Raw genomic sequence first — 19,590 nt, forward strand, 5'->3', positions numbered from 1 at the left:
CAATTGCACCCCATCTGCCTCAATGGCCGACAACAACAACAATTTATTAAATCCTTTTAAGTAACGAAAGAAAAAAAAAAGACATCAGCAAATATTGAATCACAATTCGGGATCGTTATTGGTTGATGGGCAGAAAGTCTCACCGAAATAAAAACTCACACATATTTATTGACGCACATCTACACTTATTTATAGTTCTTCAACTAATAAGGACACCAATTTGTAAGAAACTAAAGTTTATAAAAAATATGTCCATTCTTTCACTTATACGGTGCTATTATAAACTTAATCAATAAAACTTCTTTACTTAAAGATTTCGCGAGAAAGTCTGCTAAGTTGTCTTTACTAATATGTTTTAATTTGAATTAAATCACTTGTAACATAATTTTAATAAACTGATATTTTACATCAATGTGTTTTGTTTTTATATTTTCGATTGAATTTTTAGAGAAATAATAGAATACATCTTTGTTGTTACAAAATTGGATTGTCACTTTATTTCCTATTACTCCCAATTCATTCAGCACTCTTGAAAACCAAATAGTTTCTTTAATGGAGTCTATCAAGGATATAAATTCAGATTCCATGGAATTAAGTGCAACACACTTTTGTTTACTAGATTTCCAGGTGAATGGTATACCAACAAAATAAATATGTCCGCTTCAGGAATATCTGTTAGTTATCTGTCAGTTAGCATCAGAAGAAGCCATGCGTTACTATTATTTGCATTTGTCGAAATAATACACTCAATTTAATAAATAAGTTACTACAATCCAGTGTTGAAAAGAATGGCCATTGTTTTTTCCAAACATTTCTATGACTCCGCTTTTTGTTACATCAAAATTAGCATTTATTGTTTCTACGACCTTTCGTTCTTCAGGAATTTAGGATCCGAAACCTTTCCTTTTTGTTGCCTAGCCAACTAGAATTACAAGTTTCGAAGTATTATTAAATTTGTTTTACTTTGGGTACGTGTACAAATCCTAGTAAACCAAATACTTAGAAGTGTCGAACTGATGGTTTGTGACCATACCAGATTTCAAAAGGTGTTTAATCCTTCCGTCAGTTTAGCGCTTCGAGTTCGAGCACATATATAATTTTACAAAGTGCTAGGTGTAAAACCTTTGAATTTAGACCAGAAATAACTCTATAATCTTTTGTTCCGTCGCACAATATTCCAGCAAAATAAAATTGAGTCTCAATATTTGCAAACGAAGGCTCGGGTGCTTCTCCCAAAATTGCGGTAATTTAACACTAGCTGCATGCACTTTGGCAGAGCGATCATTTACATCTGTTCCAACATTTGTGTCGTAGGATAAATCATTTAGCAGCATGTTTATCATTGCAGCATGTTTATCATTTAGCAGCATGTTAAAATGAATAAATATACTAACAATTAAAGAAGTCTATAAAACTGCACTTTCCAGATCATTAAAGGTAGAAAAAAAAAGTTCCCATTAACTTTGCATAATGGTATCCCAAGTGATGAAACACATGTTTATCATCATTTAGCAGCATGTTAAAATGAATAAATATACTAACAATTAAAGAAGTCTATAAAACTGCACTTTCCAGATCATTAAAGGTAGAAAAAAAAAGTTCCCATTGACTTTGCATAATGGTATCCCAAGTGATGAAACGCTAAATTGGCCTAGCGCCTTGTTACGTGCTTTGTAGAGGATGTGTTATTCAAATTTCTCTGGTCGCCATTGTAAATGTATTGGATGTTATCACTGTTAAATGATAGTGGCAGTTACTTAAATAAGTGCAATTAACTTCCGCTGTTAACTTAATGTAATTAACTTCTAGGTTACTATTTTATATACAAAGCATGAATTTGACAAAATTTGTAGTTCCTGTTGCGAGCAGTGTCTCTGGCACACACAGCGCCATCTATTGTTGACTTCTCTGCATCATCTGTAGGGGTCTGCTACAACTTTATCCCCCAGATTCTGTCTTTTAATCCACTACCATGAAGTGATGCTCAAACTGCTTCAGCTGCATCACGATTAAATTTTTCGGCAACACTGTTCTGATAGAGAATATGTTAACGTTTATTCTATTTAAATTCCAAGATTATTTAAATATTCATAATTCCTTATGACAAAACTCTAATCTGTTGTCTGTTCTAATTGACTTTAGTTTGCAGTTTCATTCTCTCTCAGCCCGAACAAGAAATGTTTTAAAACTTCTGTTTTTTTCTTTATCGTAAAAACTTACTTTTCCGGAAAAGTCTAACTGTGGATTTAAAAAAAAATATATTTTCTTCTTCCCATTGAAAATGTTGGAGAAGATCCCCACAAATCCATATTCACTTTAACTAACACTTTGTTAACCAGCAATAAATGCTCTAGATTTTGTAACTTAACCAGCTATACAAGTTTTGAATTTTCCCATCAAATTCACCATCACTGACCACAATGCGGTAGACAGATCATGGGTTAGAGTCCCCTTGTTGCCAGACTAACTGTGGGTAGTTTTCATGGTTTTCCTCTTCATGTAACACAAATGCCGGTTGGTTCCATAAAAAGTCCTCCATGAAGGCCAGGAATTTCTCTAAATACTTGATCCAGGAGTTCCCTTATCTTCTGGATTGGGTTAAAAAATATAGGTTTCTGGAATTGAGTCTTAACCCCCATTGTATTCTTAAACCCCTAAAAATGGGTCATATGTTCAAAGAGGTTTATAAAAAAAAATACTTTTAACCCCGTGGCAGAATTGCGCCGACATTGTCGCAGAATATTACATAGTTTTAGCAGAAAGATTTTTCATTTAGGGACAAAAATTTTGGTTTTCCTTTGTGTGTAATTTTTCAAAATTTTTTTTTTGCAGAATTCTTTTCTAAAGATGTCTTTTTTGTGCATCAGAGAGGAAGGAAATAAGCATGATTTTTCTATTCTCATTTGAGATTTTTTTTTTCTAAAAAAAAAAAAATCCTTAAGAATTAGCTTCAGCTGGAATTTCAAAATATGATATAAGCCTAAATGTGATTCTTTTGCGGATTTCCGCTTTTTTTCTTCAGATTTTTCCATTTTTCTGGCTAATTTCTGCATAAAAATTTTTCCCCACAAAATAAAATATTTTATGAGAAATTTAATTTTCCTCGGAGCGAAAGTATTGAAGTCTTCATTCCTCCCTCTGAAGTTTTTCTAAAAATCATTTCCTTGGGATAAAACTGGTTGATTTTTATACAAGGATGAGATGCTTTCGCTTTTGTCTCTCAGATTTCAGCCTTTTTATTAAAAACTTCAGTTCTCTAAAAGTTTCGTTTATTTTTATTTATTTTTTATATTTAACTGATTTAAAAGTTGAACGTTGCGATTCTTATTCAGGCAGTCTAAATATCGTACATTGCGATTCTTATTTATGACATTTAAAAATCCAATGTCTCGATTTGTATTTACGTGCTTTTAAAACCCTATATATATATTTTTTTTGTTGATTTGTATTCAAGCGAGCTTAAAATCCAATGTCAAAAGCATTCGCAACTAAAGAGTCCGAATTATTTAATGACACATATGAATTCGTACGCATTAGATTGTAAAGTTAATGCAGTATATGGAGAATTGCAGGTTATAGAATTCATTACATGGAACTTTTTCTCCAGTGCATTTTAATTATGAGAAATGCCATACTTAATTAATATGAACTAGTGATGGGGCCGAATACCGAATATTCGGCCAAATTTTGGGCTGAATACCGAACATTCGGTGGCCGAATATTTACTTTTAGAAGCAAATTTAGCAAGAAAATATCTTTCAGCTCCTACAAGTACAATATACAGTGAGCGTTTATTTTCTGAAGCTGGTAATATATATGAAACCAAACAAAACAGACTTCTTCCTTTAAATGCTGAAAAAATATTGTTCTTGCATCATAATTTCAGACTTTGCAATGATAAATGATTTTTTTATACCTGTAAACCATATATCTCATGTAGCTTGTTTCTCTAAGTATCAAGGCATCCATTAAATGGATAATTAATGTTTTACATTTATAATAAATAACTATATAATCATATATTTCTAGTGCATATTATTGATAAATAGATATTATTAAGGGAATCACAAATAAATTTTAATTGCCGATTCAGATAGTATTCACACTTCTATTTAACAAACTATATATATTTGTATTTTAATGTAAAAGATTCCAATGCTTGTTTAAATACATATGATGATAAATTTGCAACAAGAAAACGTTTTTATTTATGTAACATTATTAAATGCACTTATGTATTATACAACATAAATTGAGTAAATGTTAGATTTTCTAATAATTAATGCAGTGAAATATAACTCTGCAATATTCATGATTAAATATATTAAAAAGCACATCTAAAAAAATATCTCTCATTATTATGAATTTATTCAGCCAAATAACTAATAATATTCATATTCATGCCGAATATTTGGCAGAAGGGCCGAATACCGAATAGTGGCCGAATATTCTTTACATCTCTAATATGAACTGCATTTTTTAATAAGTGGTTGCAGTTTAAAAATACTGGTGGCAATCCTGGCAAATAGCAAAATTTCCTAATTTTATCATAGCAAAATTTCCTAATGCCCTGTAATATACAGCTACATTTAGCCATTAATTCTAACCCTGCTCATAATTTTTTAACTTACCAAGTTTTTCGTTTATAGGTTATAAAAAAGAATTTAGATATGTTTACAAAAGTTGTTTTTTTTTTCTATTGCAGGAAAACCTTCTACTAGAGTATTTAAAAAATCAAAATATTGATGCTGCTGTCAAAACTTTCAAAGAAATGAGGATGCCAAAAAAGTAAATTTTTTTCTTTTAATCAATTTTAAAATGATTAGAGAGAGAGAGGTTCTAAATCTTTTGGTCTGTAGGTATGCTAGTGATGTGATGTTGATGATGATGAAACTAACCATTGAGAAGACAGAGAGCGAAAGAGAACTTCTCAGCCAATTGCTCAGTGAACTCAAAAAAGAGGGTCAATTAAATGGAAATCAGGTGATGGACGTAAGTATATTTATGCACGAATAAACAAATATATATTTTTTTTTATCAAGTTATGTAACTAGTTATGTAGTATCCAAGTTATGTAGTACACAAGGTTGCATTCCCCATAAAATTCCTAATAATCATTAAAGTTATAGGGAAGAAACATCGATAAAGTTACCCAAACTTGGGAATTACCCTGCACCCTTTATTTTAACCAAATCTGCACAAGATGTCATTTCTCTGCAAGAAGAGGCTTGCGGCGTCTTTGGAAAGAAGAAAACTAGTTAGATAAAGTCAACTGCGTCGCCGTGCCGGCATTCGGGTGTGTGATTGATTGGATTTGTGTTGTTATGTTCCACTTGAGACGTCACGCGCCTCTCCTTACCCGTCTCTCCTTGTCTATTGCGGGGTTCTCGAATGAGACGAACTCTTTGGTCAGTCACGTCAAAATATTACTTTCAGACGCCTTTTTTTATTAGGTTTCAGTAGTGAATGGCTGATTTGTTCTGATTGACCTGGAATTGCTCTTTGTTGTACAGGGACATGTGTTTGTCAGTTACCTGCATTTTTATGTTTCTTCTAGTTTGTCTAGTAATATAAACATTTGGGATCATTTTCACACTGTCTTACAGTATTTGTCTGCGAAAAAATTTATGCTGTGGAATAAGGACGAACCAAATTCCAGAACGATTGGTTTGAAAAAGAACTGGACAATATTTTTCTAAAAGAATGGTTGGAATTGGTGGCTGGTGTTTATTTCCCGAAGTGGGGTTTATGTTTCAAAACTTTTGAAATATCAGGAAGTCGTTTCACTCAAGTTCAATAAGTGATTTAAAGCAATGGTCAAGCAATACTATTTATTTGGGTGCAAAATAGAAGTATTGTTGATACTGCTGTTCTTTGCTAGCAAAATCAAATTTTGAAAGCTGAAACTCTGATTTGTGCATATAGCTGAGAAAAATATTTCTTTTAAATCTTGTACAGATACAATCGATTTATTTAAAGTAATGTTTCCCGATTTCCCCATAGTATTGGCAATACAACTTAAAAAAACTGCTTTTGTACTGATCCATAAATTTAAAGTATTTTGTCTCTTAATGAAGGACTAAAATAAGCAGGATAAAATAACATTAACATTTGATGACAGTACTAATGTACAGAACAAGCGGCGTAACATGTCAATATCTGAAAACTGTATTTCTAGGTCATGCTCACTTTAATACTACTACAGGCAGTAAAGGAATCTCACAAGCCATACCATGAATATACTAGTAAATTTAAAGAGGAAGCTTAAAAAAGAAAAAATTACAAGAGTTAGAAAAAGAATCTGAAGATCAATGACTTGAAAAAGAATTAGCTTTAAGTCTTATGAAAAAGGGAACAAAAAGGCTGATAAACAGCCACAAACATTATGGAGATGACTGTCTTCAAACTGGAAAGGAACAACTTTTGACAAAGAGACTCAAAACTAATTTTATTTTCTGTAACTTCTGATGTAAATTGCTAATTTGGAATTTAATATCAGACAATAGTTTTTTTTATTAATAAGGTGATAGGATTTAAATAACAAGGTTTCTAATAATAAGTTAAAATTAAAGTTTGGCTATATGAAATGAAAAGTATTTTGGAGGGGATGTTCTTTTTTTTTAATTATTACAGAATCGAAGTAGAGTTGATCATTAATTTATTAAATATGTAGATTATTTATTTTTTTGCAATATTTTCTGTATTTGTATACTTAAATTTTTCACATAAATATCGTAAGAAATTGGAATGTGAATTCTCTTCTGTTTTTATCTGGCATTCTATTTTTTCTGGGTACTTAAATTACACAGGGCACCAGAAAAAAAGAAAAAAGACCACCTTGAATAGCTTTTGATCCAATGATAGGATCTTCACTTTCTAGGACTCACTCTTAAAAATTAATGACTCGAGGCCGTGACCTCAAATATGCTAATTAATAAGCGCAGATGATATTTTAACTTTCGGAAACACGCAAAAACTTACTTTCTCTGAATAAACATCCTTTTTTGTACTTATTTGGATTTCTGACCCCCAAATTTTTGGGGGATGGCTGCAATCTGGGAAATATTTTCCCAATGGTTTAGTCAGAAGAGCACTTCAAAGTTTGGACCCCTTAATGTTTTTTGCGTATTTTGCTATATCTCGAGAACTTTTTAAGCGAATATAAAATTTTTCACACATAATTATAAAATTCACATACCCAATTCCATGCAAAAATAAATAACTTTTAGAAAATATTAATTTTTTTAATTTTATTTAATGATGATCAAAAAAAGTTTTGAATGTATAAAATTTTTTGCACCATTTTAAAGATTTCAATTTTTAATTGCAAAATACAAAATTTGAACGAAATCGGTTGAATAGTTCCTGAGAAATTGACTTTCAAAAAAGTCTGATATTTAAAATTCGGAGCAGATCTAGTATGGGTGTTTTAAAAGTTTTAGAAAATGGTGATTACTATTTGTCAAGAATATAATCAGATCCCTTGTGGTTAATTCTTTAAAATACTGATGAAAGAATAATTGTTCAATAAGGTATTTTGATGATAAGTGGAAGCTATAAACCACATAATTAGAAAAATTAATAGTTTACGATTGTTAGCATTTAAAATTTGAAATGTGACTACTCTTAAAAAACTAGGTTTCTTATAAGGAAACAACTTGTAGTTTGATTTACTGGTTTTGTGCCTCAGAAGTTGTGTTTCAGATATGATTAAGGAAGCATTCATTTTCATCTATTCAGTTATGAAAAAAATATCTTAGTTTCTTTCTAGACTTAAAATAGTATCACTTTTTAGTATTTCCTCAGAAAATATCCACTTAGCCGAGATTTAAGAAAAATTGGCTTAAATGTTAATTTTTTTTTCAGGCTTTAAAGTGTATATTTCAACAGATGTCAGATTTAGAGGCTGAAGTTCCTCGTGTCAAGTCTCACGTTGCTGGCTTTGCTGCCAGGGGAATATCCAGTGACGTGGTCAGCTTGTCCCTGGTGGCAGAACCTCTGGAAGGTGGGGCACACTACCCCCTCTTCCTTCTCTGTCTGCAACAGTTACACAAATCACAAGGCCGCAATTGGTTGCAGTCTACTTTTAACCAGAGCAAGATTAACCTACTTTCTATGCTTCCAGGTAATTTCTTAAGTGAAAAAAAAATTAACATTATGAATTATCTTCATAATATTTTATAAGATTTGCCGACATATTAAAGGAAAAGGCAGTGTATTTGTCTAATTAGAAAATTTGCTCTTCACTGAGGACTTTGTAGTTTCATCTTCAAACAATGTTTTGATGATTTTAATATCTCCTTTGTTCTAATTGACCTTAATAATGATTTCACCATAATCTTAAAAATATGTATGGATTAACTAACAGGATTAACTAGAATCATTTATAAAAATATACTGCTTACATGCAATAAAAATTTGTTTTCACTAACAGAAATTTTTTTAAAAATGAAGTATAAAATTCGGAAAAGCACCTCATTCCCATTTATGCTTTTGATTGTAGCAAGCATGATGTATTGAAAAACATGCAAACTTTGACATGAAGTCGATGATTGTCTGTTTATTTTAAAAATTTTTCGAGACATTATAACTTCACCTTAAATTTACTCAGATATACTTATTTTATAAATATATATTTTCCCAATGAGCAATAATATGTAAACATTTAAAAATTATATTCATTTATTTAAAATAACATAAACACACATTAACAATTAAACTCAAGCGTAAAAAGATTTTTATGGGAGTTTTTTTTTTACTTCATTTGTTTACACTATGCTAAAAGTATTTGGCTTGGTTGTTTTTAAAAAACCATAAGTTTTCTATGATTTGAAATTATATTTTTAAGAACATAATTTCAGGGAATATAATTCTCCAAATTTTTATGTTTGCTTCTTATTTTTAATAAAAATTAAATTTCCCCCTTAAAGAGATTGACCGAACGAAGGAGAGACTGGCTGACATCCTGGAGGACAGGGGACTGAGCTTCCTTTTCCCCCTCCTCCGTATCCAGGCAGATCTCTGGAAACAGATGCAGACAGATCCCAGCCCCACCTCTCTCTACAGGTGGATCAAAGAAACCATCGATGCCTCTCAACACACTGTGCCTGGATTTGTGAGCGCCCTTGTCTCATGGTCAGTTCATTCACCTCCACTTTTATCATTGATTGATTTTTAAATCATGCTAAGAAGAATCCCTATGCTTGATTTTAAAATAGTGTGGATACGAATTCAGATGTATAATAATCAGTCGCGTTAATGCAAAACATGATATTTTATATCAAATCTTAAAATTGCGAAACATGATGTGCAATCTTAAATCACGTAAACAGGGGTCGCATTCCCCCTAAAATTCATAAAATTCCTAAAACTATGCGCAAACCCTAAAAATCTGATAAAATTTTGTTGGTGTTCCTAAAAAATTAGAGTTATTGGCTAAATATAAATAAAAAAAGCAATAATCTAAAACCCATAAGCAGAATATTTTCAAATGTTCTGCAACAGGACTCATTAATTTATACAAATGTTCTGCAAGCATTTCACTGCGAAAAAAAGTCAACTTTAAGTTAAAATACTATATTTTCACTTATTAAAATACAGGATCATACACAGATACACTACATTATTTTTTAAACCAAGGCAAACATTCTAGATTTGTTACTTTTTCAATCACTTTTGAAGTACAAATTTTGTGATGTGAAGGTCCGAACATTAAAATAAGGGCTGCCTTAAAAATCTTTCGAAGGTACAAGTGCCCAAATGGTGCACCATTTGCAAACACAAACATTCACTGGCTGTTGTTCCAACAACTTCTTCATCTCCATCAAAAGCATTTGGTCTTTCAGAAACAATTCTGTCAATCGTGGATCCCCACGATTCACAAATTGCTTCTGAAATGGGAATGGAAAATATAAAAGTCATAAACTGTTATGAAATTGGAAATCTCGGAATTTAAATCTTTTACGGCTTGATTTAGAAGCTTTCTTGATAAAATGGTGATCGATTTCTCCTGTTGTCTGCTAAACACTGATACATCCATTTTATAAAAATGTTATAGCCAAAAGCTTATTCTTTAATTTCCTCCTCAGAATGGCAAAGATATGGGAGAGGGAGAATACTGATAAATGTTCCTCTTTTAAAGCAACATCACTCCAGGGAAACAGCAAGTGGTCAAAGCTAAAGAGAATTCTATTCAAGATACAAATTGTTCTGCAGGACTTCGTTTGTTCTGCGACGTACGTCACAGTTTTAGGCACTTTCTGCTTCTGGGATCTAAAATATAAGAATTTAACTACATTAATTAAAACTGTTTTAATTTTGCCACACGGGAATTCTGATCCTCAGAGAGGTTTTTCGATAAATAAAGCATTGCTTAATGTGAGTCAGCATGAGAATACTATTATGTCTCTTAGACTAATCAAAGATACCATTCAAAATTATGGAGGAGTGTTGAAGATCACCACAACACTATTGAGGGCAGTAAAAGAATCTCACAAATCATATCAAGAATATATTAGCAAAATGATCATAATTAATTTGTTTTTCCCTAACTTCTAATATAAATTGCTGATTTGAAATCTAATAATATCACACAATAGTTTTTCTTAATAAGGTAAGGTAAAGGGTAATAATAAAGTTTTGATTAAGAAGGTAAAAATTAAATAAAAATCAAATAAAAAAGTATTCTATTTCAGAGAGGAATGTCCTTTTTTTTAAAAATTACTATAGAATCAAAATAGAATTTTAATTTATGGTAATAATTTTAATTATAGGTATGCAGATTATTTGTTCTGATTTTTCGAACTAAATTTTTTTTTTTAATACTTTTATTGTTTATATAAACATCGCAGAGGATGAGAAAGGGAATTGTTTACAATATATGTAACTTTAGTTAGCAATATTTTTGTCATGATTTCCATTAATTTTATCTGATATTAAATTTTGGAAACTTTTCTGTGTGCTTTAATAGTACATATAAGTATCAGAGATATGAGAATTTAAATTGTTCAAAGTATATACAATTTAAGACAGTATTATTTTTGTTAATATTTAAGTTGATACAGTTTTTATATGGTATATTTTTGCTTCATAAATGATTAAATCATTTTCTGTATACTTAATCTGATAAGGATGGGAAAGAAATGAAATTGTGAATTTTTTTAATATGTATATCGCTTATAATAATTTTAAGTTCATAAAGTTTTAGTCAAATATTCCTTAATTTTTTATTTGGCGTTGCATTTTAATTTACGAATTGTTTTGGATTTAATAGAGTATATTTAATTTTTCCAAGTTGGTGTTAATTTATTTTTTCTCTAGATTTATTCTCACTTTTGCCTGTTCCTGAATTATGCACTTAATTTTTGATTGGTAATATGTTAAGTTGAAATTTCATTTTTACGCTTTAGAGATTTCATTCTTGACTTAATAAATTTCAGAGCTTTATTTTATGGCTTCCAATTATTTATGATATGTATGGATGAATTATAATAATCTTCTGTTATGTAATAAACTACCGTGTGATCTGTTTTTATCCTAGCAAAATCTTATATTACCCCTAAAATTTACCTAAACTTTTTTGAAAAAAGTTCCTAAAATTACCCTAAAATTTTAAAAAACTTTGCTTCTACCCCCTGCGTAAATGCAAATTGTGATGTCTGATTTTTCTTCTTTTTTTTTTAAAAAAAAAAGAAACAAACTACTTATTGAGTTTCTGATATCTATTCAACCAAAGAATTCACTTCACAGAAAGCTTTACAACAATGTTTATTTAAAAGAAGATAAAACTTTAAATACAAAGAGAGAAAACTATACTTAACAAAACTCAATCTAGAGCAGAACATAATTAACTGCAAAAACACCCATTCCACAACAGGAAATGACACGGCAAAACACTCCCATCTATTTGTTCAGACTTGGTTTGAATTTACCAACAATTTTAAATTGTGTGAACACGTATGTGATTTTGAATTGTGTGCATGTAATTTTGAATTGCATTTGTAGGTGTAGGAAAAAATGTAAAAGCAAATATTCTTTTCTTATTAAATTGAAAAAGACAGAAAAACTCTCATCCCTGATTCCATCATGCAAGAAAGTCAATAGCAATGACGCAATTGCTGAATTAAGAAGAGCGGTTGCATGAAGCAGATAGAGAAAAAAAAAAAATCTTGCATCAATCTTGGTCAGATTGGCCTACTTGTTAAGATAAGGAAATGTTAATCTTTTTTTTTTATTATTATTAATGAAATATTTTTATCTTAAATATATATATAAATATAAGTGTTTGTGTTTAGCGAAAGAGATAAAGCAGCAAATTATTTTACATACTATAATGAGCCCATTGAAATATGAAGATATGAAATGAATAATGATTGAAAAATTATAATTTAAAAGTTACATTCTTATCTACATTTAAGCTCTTAAAAAAAGAGATAATATTTTGTTTATTAACTTATTTCTTGATGCTATGAATAAAACAATGTCAATGAGATTTGATATCAGTGGTTTATTATCAGCCTTCGTAATGAGAATCTATGATTTAAAAAAAAATTTGTGATTGAAATCAAATATTTTTTTTTTTTAAATTATGCCAAAACTTTTTTATTTTATTTTTCTTGACATTTTCTGCAGCAGTCCTTAAGGATTGCCCGCCGCACTCACAAATCGGCAGTAGTTGAATTTTTTAATGCAATTACTTTCCATGACAAAAAGTACCATGTTATTTTAAAAATTACACTCCTGAATGTAAAGGAACATTAACTGAAATAAAATTCACATTTGAAAATGTAAATTATAATAACCCTGAACTCATTATCAGAAAACTCTAAATCGAGTTCGCCCACCCCTTACAACGGCCCTGCTTAATGGCTGTTGTGAAATTGCTTCTTACTTAAACATTTTAAATTGCAATTTCTGATAGGTTATTAAATCTTCAAATTGATTCTTAGTTAGAAATTATTCCAATTGAGTATTCAATATGAAATAACAACACAAGAATATAATAACTTATATTAAAATTTCTTAATAGGACTTATCTAGGAAAAAAAAACAACATTTTTTTAAGTAATTTCTAAATTTTTGTATGGTTAAATTTGTAGTATGGAAAGCATACTTGCCAACTCTTTATTCTTTATTATACTTATATTTTGAAAGATTTTAACAGGTTTTAATCGATTTGCTGAATGTTTAATTTTATCATTAAAAATACAGCTTAAACTACTATATGTATATAAGTCCCACATCGTGGTTCATATTCCTACAATTTTAAAATCAAACGTGATTCTTAATCACGAGGTTTAAAAATTATGCATCATGATTTGTATTTACATAATTTAAAAATAAAATGTGATTTATATTTATGTAGGTTTAAAATCTGATATCACAATTCTTATTCACATGATTTAAATATTATTCATGCATCGTGATTCTTATTCATGCAATTCATTTGTAATATTCATATTCAATATTTCCACAGGTAATTAAAAGACTAAAAAATGTATTTCCTTTTTTTTCTGAAAATATTTTTATTTCTAAAGAATTGTCCAAATTTATGTGAATTGTCCAAATTTGTGTGTTCAAATCTAATGTTTCTTAAAATACTAACTTTGATAAATTTTATTTATTTGTACAATACTATATAAGTATTAAAATTTCATGAAATTTGATTAAAAAAGGTATATATCAATTTCTCAATTATTAAAATTTTCTGAAAGTCATAATGGACCACACTCAATGTTATGTTTCCTACATACTTTTTTCCTGACAAAATTGCAGTTTTTTCTTCCCCCTTTTGCTCTAAAGTTTGGTAAGGTGAAAAACTGCACTGTTTCTAACTGCAACTTCTCTTCATAAACTGTTGCGGCAATATAAAACAGATTGTTTTTATGCAAATGATTCCTATTTTGTTTTACTTGTAGCATGATCAAGTATATTACTCAAGAAACTACTCTTGCGGATGGATTAGATCATTCAAGTGTACCAGATAAAAACATACTTGACAAAGAAAAAGAAATGTTAGATAAATTCAAGGTAATCCAGTTATGTATTCATTCAAAAAGTAATTCACAGTGTTTCTGTTGTGCTTAATGATTTTATTTTCCCTGTGAGCTTCATTCTCAAGACAGATTTAATAATCGATGTTTGTTCTAAAATATTTTTTATGTTGTTAAATTCTTTGTTCCAAAATTGATATTCTTTTTACCATTTTTAATGATTAGTTTTTTATTAAAATGTTGGCTGGTAACACAAGTTGTGAATGAGATAAATGTGTCTTAAATTCTGATTTGTGACTTTCAAACAGTTAAATCAGAGCAATATATTTGTTTCTCTATCTGAGTAAATATTTTATTTTTTAATTATGAAATTTTTCTATTTCATACATCCATGTATTTTCTTTTTTATTTATTTTTCAACGCTAGTTATTGTCTTCAAAAGAAAGTAATAATTTCTTAATTATGTGATTGTTAAAGTAAAGATAGAAACAAGAAAAAGTAGAGTTTATTTCAAATCCTTTAGTTAAAAAATGTTTTTCGAGCCCTGATATAAAAAATATATGTATAACAATTCCAGATAAGAAATGAACGTAACTGCCTCAGTTAAGATTTTTGTTGTGCTTAAAGGTCCTTATTATTTTTTTTAATAGTGTGTCAAAACCATTAACCTGTGCAAACAATTTCAGTTGTATTTTTCACGGGAAAGACGATTCTACTGTGCAAATTTTAATCTGTAGAGTAAAACAAATAAAGGGAAATTTTTGTAGTATTATTTGTAAAAAATTATTTCAAAAAAGTTTGGGCCAAACTTGAACACTTGAACAACAGATTCTCAAGAAATAGTATTAATTCTCAATTTGTTTATCGATTGATCTGTTTTTCTCACTCAGTTATTTGATTTCCCAGGGTCACTAATTACTTCAGAAACAAAGAAAACCTCAAATTCTTGAAAAAATTTACCCCCTTTCTGAAGTTTTTTAGTTCCATTCATTCCATTGAGCACGGCATCACCATATTCGCACATAATTTTGTTGCAAATGATTCATTCTATTCTTTCTCATTTCTGTGCAATGAATTGTTCATTTAAAATTTTAAAAAAGCTGCATTTTCTGTTGTTTTTCTTTATTGGTGATATAATAATATTAGGATAATAAACCTGGCATGGGAATCTTCTGCCGATTTGCAGAATTCCACGAATCTAGAAACCGTTGATTCACAGATTGCAGCAAATCAGTAATTTATATTTCGGCAAAATTTTCTCGAAGTTCCACAAGCGAGACATATATTCTGCCCTGAGCACCACCTTTTCTTTCTTCCCAAGTTCTCATACAGAATAAAGTCTTTTTATGCAGAGAGAAAATTGCATCTTTGATAACCCTAAAAAATCTAACTGCGGCTGAAACTAATGAATTGACAATGAGGCAAATACAAAAGTATAGAATTGATAACCTAGAAAGATATTTCCAAAATAACAAGCATTTGAAAAATTGCTCACTAAAAAATAAATTTTTTTGTGCCAATTTCAAGTTGTAGCGAAGGAATTTATGTGATATATTTGCTTCCTTTTTTATTTGCCTGCAATTAGATTGAATTAATTTTTCAAGTGTTAATATGACATAGAAATTTTGAATTGTGCATTTCAGTAATCACTTTTTATCGAGCTCAACACCATCTTAAATCCACGTTTTGATCTCTTTTTTTTTTCCCTTCATTTACAGATAATGCAATTGATTTTCTCATAGTTTTTAAAATTCTAATGTTATTACAACACACGAAATTTGAATAATCACTTTTTGATGCTCTTGATTTGTATGAATATCATCTTAAATCCACACGGTTTTCCAATAATTTTTTCGCTATTGTTGCTACAAATTGTATCTTTCTTTAATCTTTTAATTGTATCTTTCTTTCTTTTCCTTACATTGTTTATGCATTATTATTGCGTCAAGCGGTTTGTGCGTTTAATAGTCACTTTTTATCTGGCGGTCCCCCCCCCCCCTTTTTTTTTGGATCAAGTTTTTCACAATAATTGCTACTGAGATCCATGTTTTTTTTTTTATTTGTATAATTTCATTCAATATCATCAGGAAATGAAAAATTCAAATAACTTTTTAACACAGTCGATTTGCTCTAAATCCATGATGCATTTTGATACGGCTTTTTTTTTTCTTTCCTTTTTAATGCTGATAACTTTTTAACATGATTTTTTTTAAATTACAGTATTATTATGATACGAAAATTCAACTCACGTACTTGGGTCTTTACTATTTGACGCGATAGTTCTATCATTTTTTCCCCCTTCAATTATTTGGCAGTTATCGCTACTAATTTTTGCATATTTTTTAAAATCTCTATATTTTTATTACGTTATTATTCATAATAACACATGAATCTCAAAACGCCTCCGATTAGTGCGTTCGATTGTGTTGCAATTACATTTGGTTTATCATTCATCTTTTATTAGCTATTTCAGAATCTCATAGTTTTTAAAATCTTTTTTTTTTCTTATGCGATGACGACCCGCAAATTGCAAAAAAGCAGGAATTTGTAATATTTTCAATGTATATTTCCATAAAAATAACTCAAGAATTATCTTTGTGCAAAAAGATTTTTAAAAAAAAATAAATTGAGAAAAAATTCTTGATAATTTCTTCTTTCAGCAGTCTGTAAACCTTTTTGTGAACCAATTTCTATATTTCTAAAGCCTATGATAAAATCAAGAAAATTTTTAATGGAAATTAGAAGAAATGTTTTGAGAAAATTGTAGGCATGAAATAATGAAAACGAACTAACAATTTTTATTTAATTTTTTCTGCATTTAATAAATGTGTATGTAAATTTTAAAATTATACTTTAGATTATGTGAATTCCAAAACTTAGGTAATTAATATTTTACTGAAAATCTCGGGGATGTAAATTTTGTCTTGGGTGTAGCCAACCTGTTAGCATAGGTCGTTTTTGTCAATGAAAACCTTTAATTCAAAATATTATTTGACTTAAAAATTATTTTTCAGTGAACAGAATGTATTACGTGTACTGAATTATTAGAGTTAGAAATGATGCAAGTGCAAATGCTGAAGTTTTGTTTAATTTCTATAAGCATTCAGGCGTAAGATATTCTGCCGCAATTATTTATATGTCGCATTTTTCTGCAGAATAATACTTTGTTTATTAGTTTATACAAGTTAAATAAGCTTTTGCAGTTAGATTATATTTAATAGTATATCATGTAACATTCCTTTTACTCTTATATAGCCTGTGTTCCAAGCATTTTTACATGAGCAGCCAGGACTGCAACTGGTTACGTTGTATGCCCTTCAAGTTCATTGCTACAACCATGGATTTCCTAAAGGTATTTCCATTATTTGTCCCTCCATATTTCTGCTTTTTTAGTTCATCTCAGTGTTTTTATTTTTTAAGAGTATGCTATACCACAGGAGACGACACCCTTTTTGTCTATGTAAGTAAATTAAAGTTAAGAAAAGAATGAGTTTCAAATGCTGAAGAAAAAAAAATTTTTCTAAATGCAAACAAATTGTGAAGGGATCACTTAAGATTATGCTATGAGAAAGTTCCAATAATTTTTGTTTTTTTTATTTTGTATGTTGATATTTAGAAAACATTTTTTCAACTTTTGAAGTTCCATCATTTTCTCTAGGTTTACAGCTGAACTTTTGTTTCCATTTTTAAAAAAAATTTCCCTCAGTATACCGTCATCTTAAGAGAAAAATTTAGATTCTGCTTAAATCTGTGATTTTTAAAATTCTAGTAAAAATGTTGATAAAAAACTTTTCCTTTGTTGAATGAATCCACTTAATATTTTAAATATTTATATATACGAACATATATAATTCTTCTCTTATTTTCTGTATATGATGTATTGCTTAAATGAAAATTGATCGTGGCGTGCCAAGTATCTATTTTCAAGTAAGTTCATCGTGAATAAAACTGTTTTATCGATGTTGCAGGTATGCTGCTAAGGTGGTTCATGATGTTTTATGACCAAGAGGTGATAGAGGAAGAGGCCTTCCTGAAGTGGAAGGAGGATGTCAACGATGAATACCCTGGAAAAGGAAAAGCTCTCTTTCAAGTGAGTTCCCCTTCATTCTGAACACTTTTATGAATCGCCTTCCAAAGAGGTGATTCAGGTTTGAATCCCAGCGACGACTGGTCGATACGAATTCCGCATTCGGCTTGCACCCACCACAGTGCTGATGCAAAATATCCTCAGTGCTAGACGGATCATGGGTTAGAGTCCCCTTGCCATCAAGGTGGAGGGTGTTCGTGGTGTTTGTGTGTTGATCTGTGGGATGTTTTCCTCTCCATGTAACGTGAATGCGGGTTAGTTCCAACAAAAAAGTCCTCCACGAAGGAAAATTCGGATGATTGTTGTTTCCAATAATTCAACTTAATAATTTTAAAAAAGATTAAAACTCCACATAACTTTTTTAAAATGATTTTAGTACGATTCAAAAAAATTTATTAATTTTATTTAAACGGGATTTTATTGACAAATGTTTTTTTTTTTTTTTTTTCAGGAGAACTATTAAAGGTTTTAGCATTAAATAACTTTAAAAAATTGAAAATAAATTGTAAGATTTTTTTTCTTCCAGTTTTGCAATATTTTTAAAAAAATAAGAAAAAGGATTTGGTAAATTGTTAAAAAAAAAAAAAAAAAAAAAAAAAAAAAAAGAAATGAAAAGACAATGTTTTTAAGAGTTAAATGAACACTTGAAAAGTTTGTTTCAAATTAAATGTGCCTCACTACATCGTAACCTCTGTTTCAGTAAACAAAAGGAAACTTCTAAATTAGGGACAAATCAGCTAACTCAAAACGTTTTTACATCTTGATAAATGGGTAGTATAATTGTTACTCAATACAATGACTGCTAATAGTTTAAAAAAAAAAAAAAGAATATTGTTTTAGATACTTTTTGCATAAACAGTAAGTTCAGTTTACATCTTAGCTGCGAGAAATGGGGCTCACTGTATGCAGTATATAAAATCAAGCGCACTATTATATTATTTTCAGCACTGAGCATTTTAAAACTGATTAGAAATGTATTAATGGGCTTCGTAATAGACGAAGAAATAATCAGGACACTTTTTGAAATAGTAGACATATACAAAACTATATTTAAAAAGGGCAGACAACAAATTAAATATAGTATACTCTAGTAAAATATGACAAGGGCGAATTTAATTGCAAAAGGAGGGATAAAATACACTTTTTTAATATTAGGAAGTTTGCATTTCATAACCCACTTTAATGGATGAGCAACAAGTTTACGATATCAGGGCTGCTACTTATCCGAAAAAAGATTTCTTTAAAGAAAGGAATATTTCTTTATTACCTTTCTTTCGAGGAGAAGTTAACAAGCAAGAACTACTTCTTGATAGTTATATAGCATTCTTTACAATGAAGATTTGTATCAGATGGAATTGAAACACTCACAAAACCAGAATTTCAAATATTTTATTAGAATAACTACAAAATTATTTTTATTCAATTTTCATAAAAAATAATTGGAGATCCGGGATGGCTCAAGGAATAGAGCGTTCGCCTTACAATGAGGTGTGACTGGTTTGAATCCCCGTG

At 29.6% G+C, this 19,590-nt stretch overlaps 1 protein-coding gene across 3 annotated transcripts in view; it reads left to right on the forward strand.

The window, feature by feature from the left end:
- NAT1 (N-acetyltransferase 1) overlaps window positions 1-19,590 on the forward strand; it is a 52,784-nt gene that overhangs the window by 25,255 nt on the left and 7,939 nt on the right. For all 3 annotated transcript variants that reach the window (XM_043044757.3, XM_087163113.1, XM_071184966.2), the window contains exons 14-20: window positions 4,706-4,788; window positions 4,860-4,992; window positions 7,867-8,125; window positions 8,931-9,135; window positions 13,917-14,028; window positions 17,247-17,343; window positions 17,960-18,081. In XM_043044757.3, coding sequence (XP_042900691.1) covers window positions 4,706-4,788; window positions 4,860-4,992; window positions 7,867-8,125; window positions 8,931-9,135; window positions 13,917-14,028; window positions 17,247-17,343; window positions 17,960-18,081 — 1,011 coding nt within the window. The remainder of the gene's footprint in view (window positions 1-4,705; window positions 4,789-4,859; window positions 4,993-7,866; window positions 8,126-8,930; window positions 9,136-13,916; window positions 14,029-17,246; window positions 17,344-17,959; window positions 18,082-19,590) is intronic.

This window comes from Parasteatoda tepidariorum, chromosome 5 (genome assembly GCF_982258835.1).
Source record: "Parasteatoda tepidariorum strain Cologne lab strain chromosome 5, Ptep-v5.0, whole genome shotgun sequence".
Taxonomy (NCBI): Eukaryota; Metazoa; Arthropoda; class Arachnida; order Araneae; family Theridiidae; genus Parasteatoda; species Parasteatoda tepidariorum.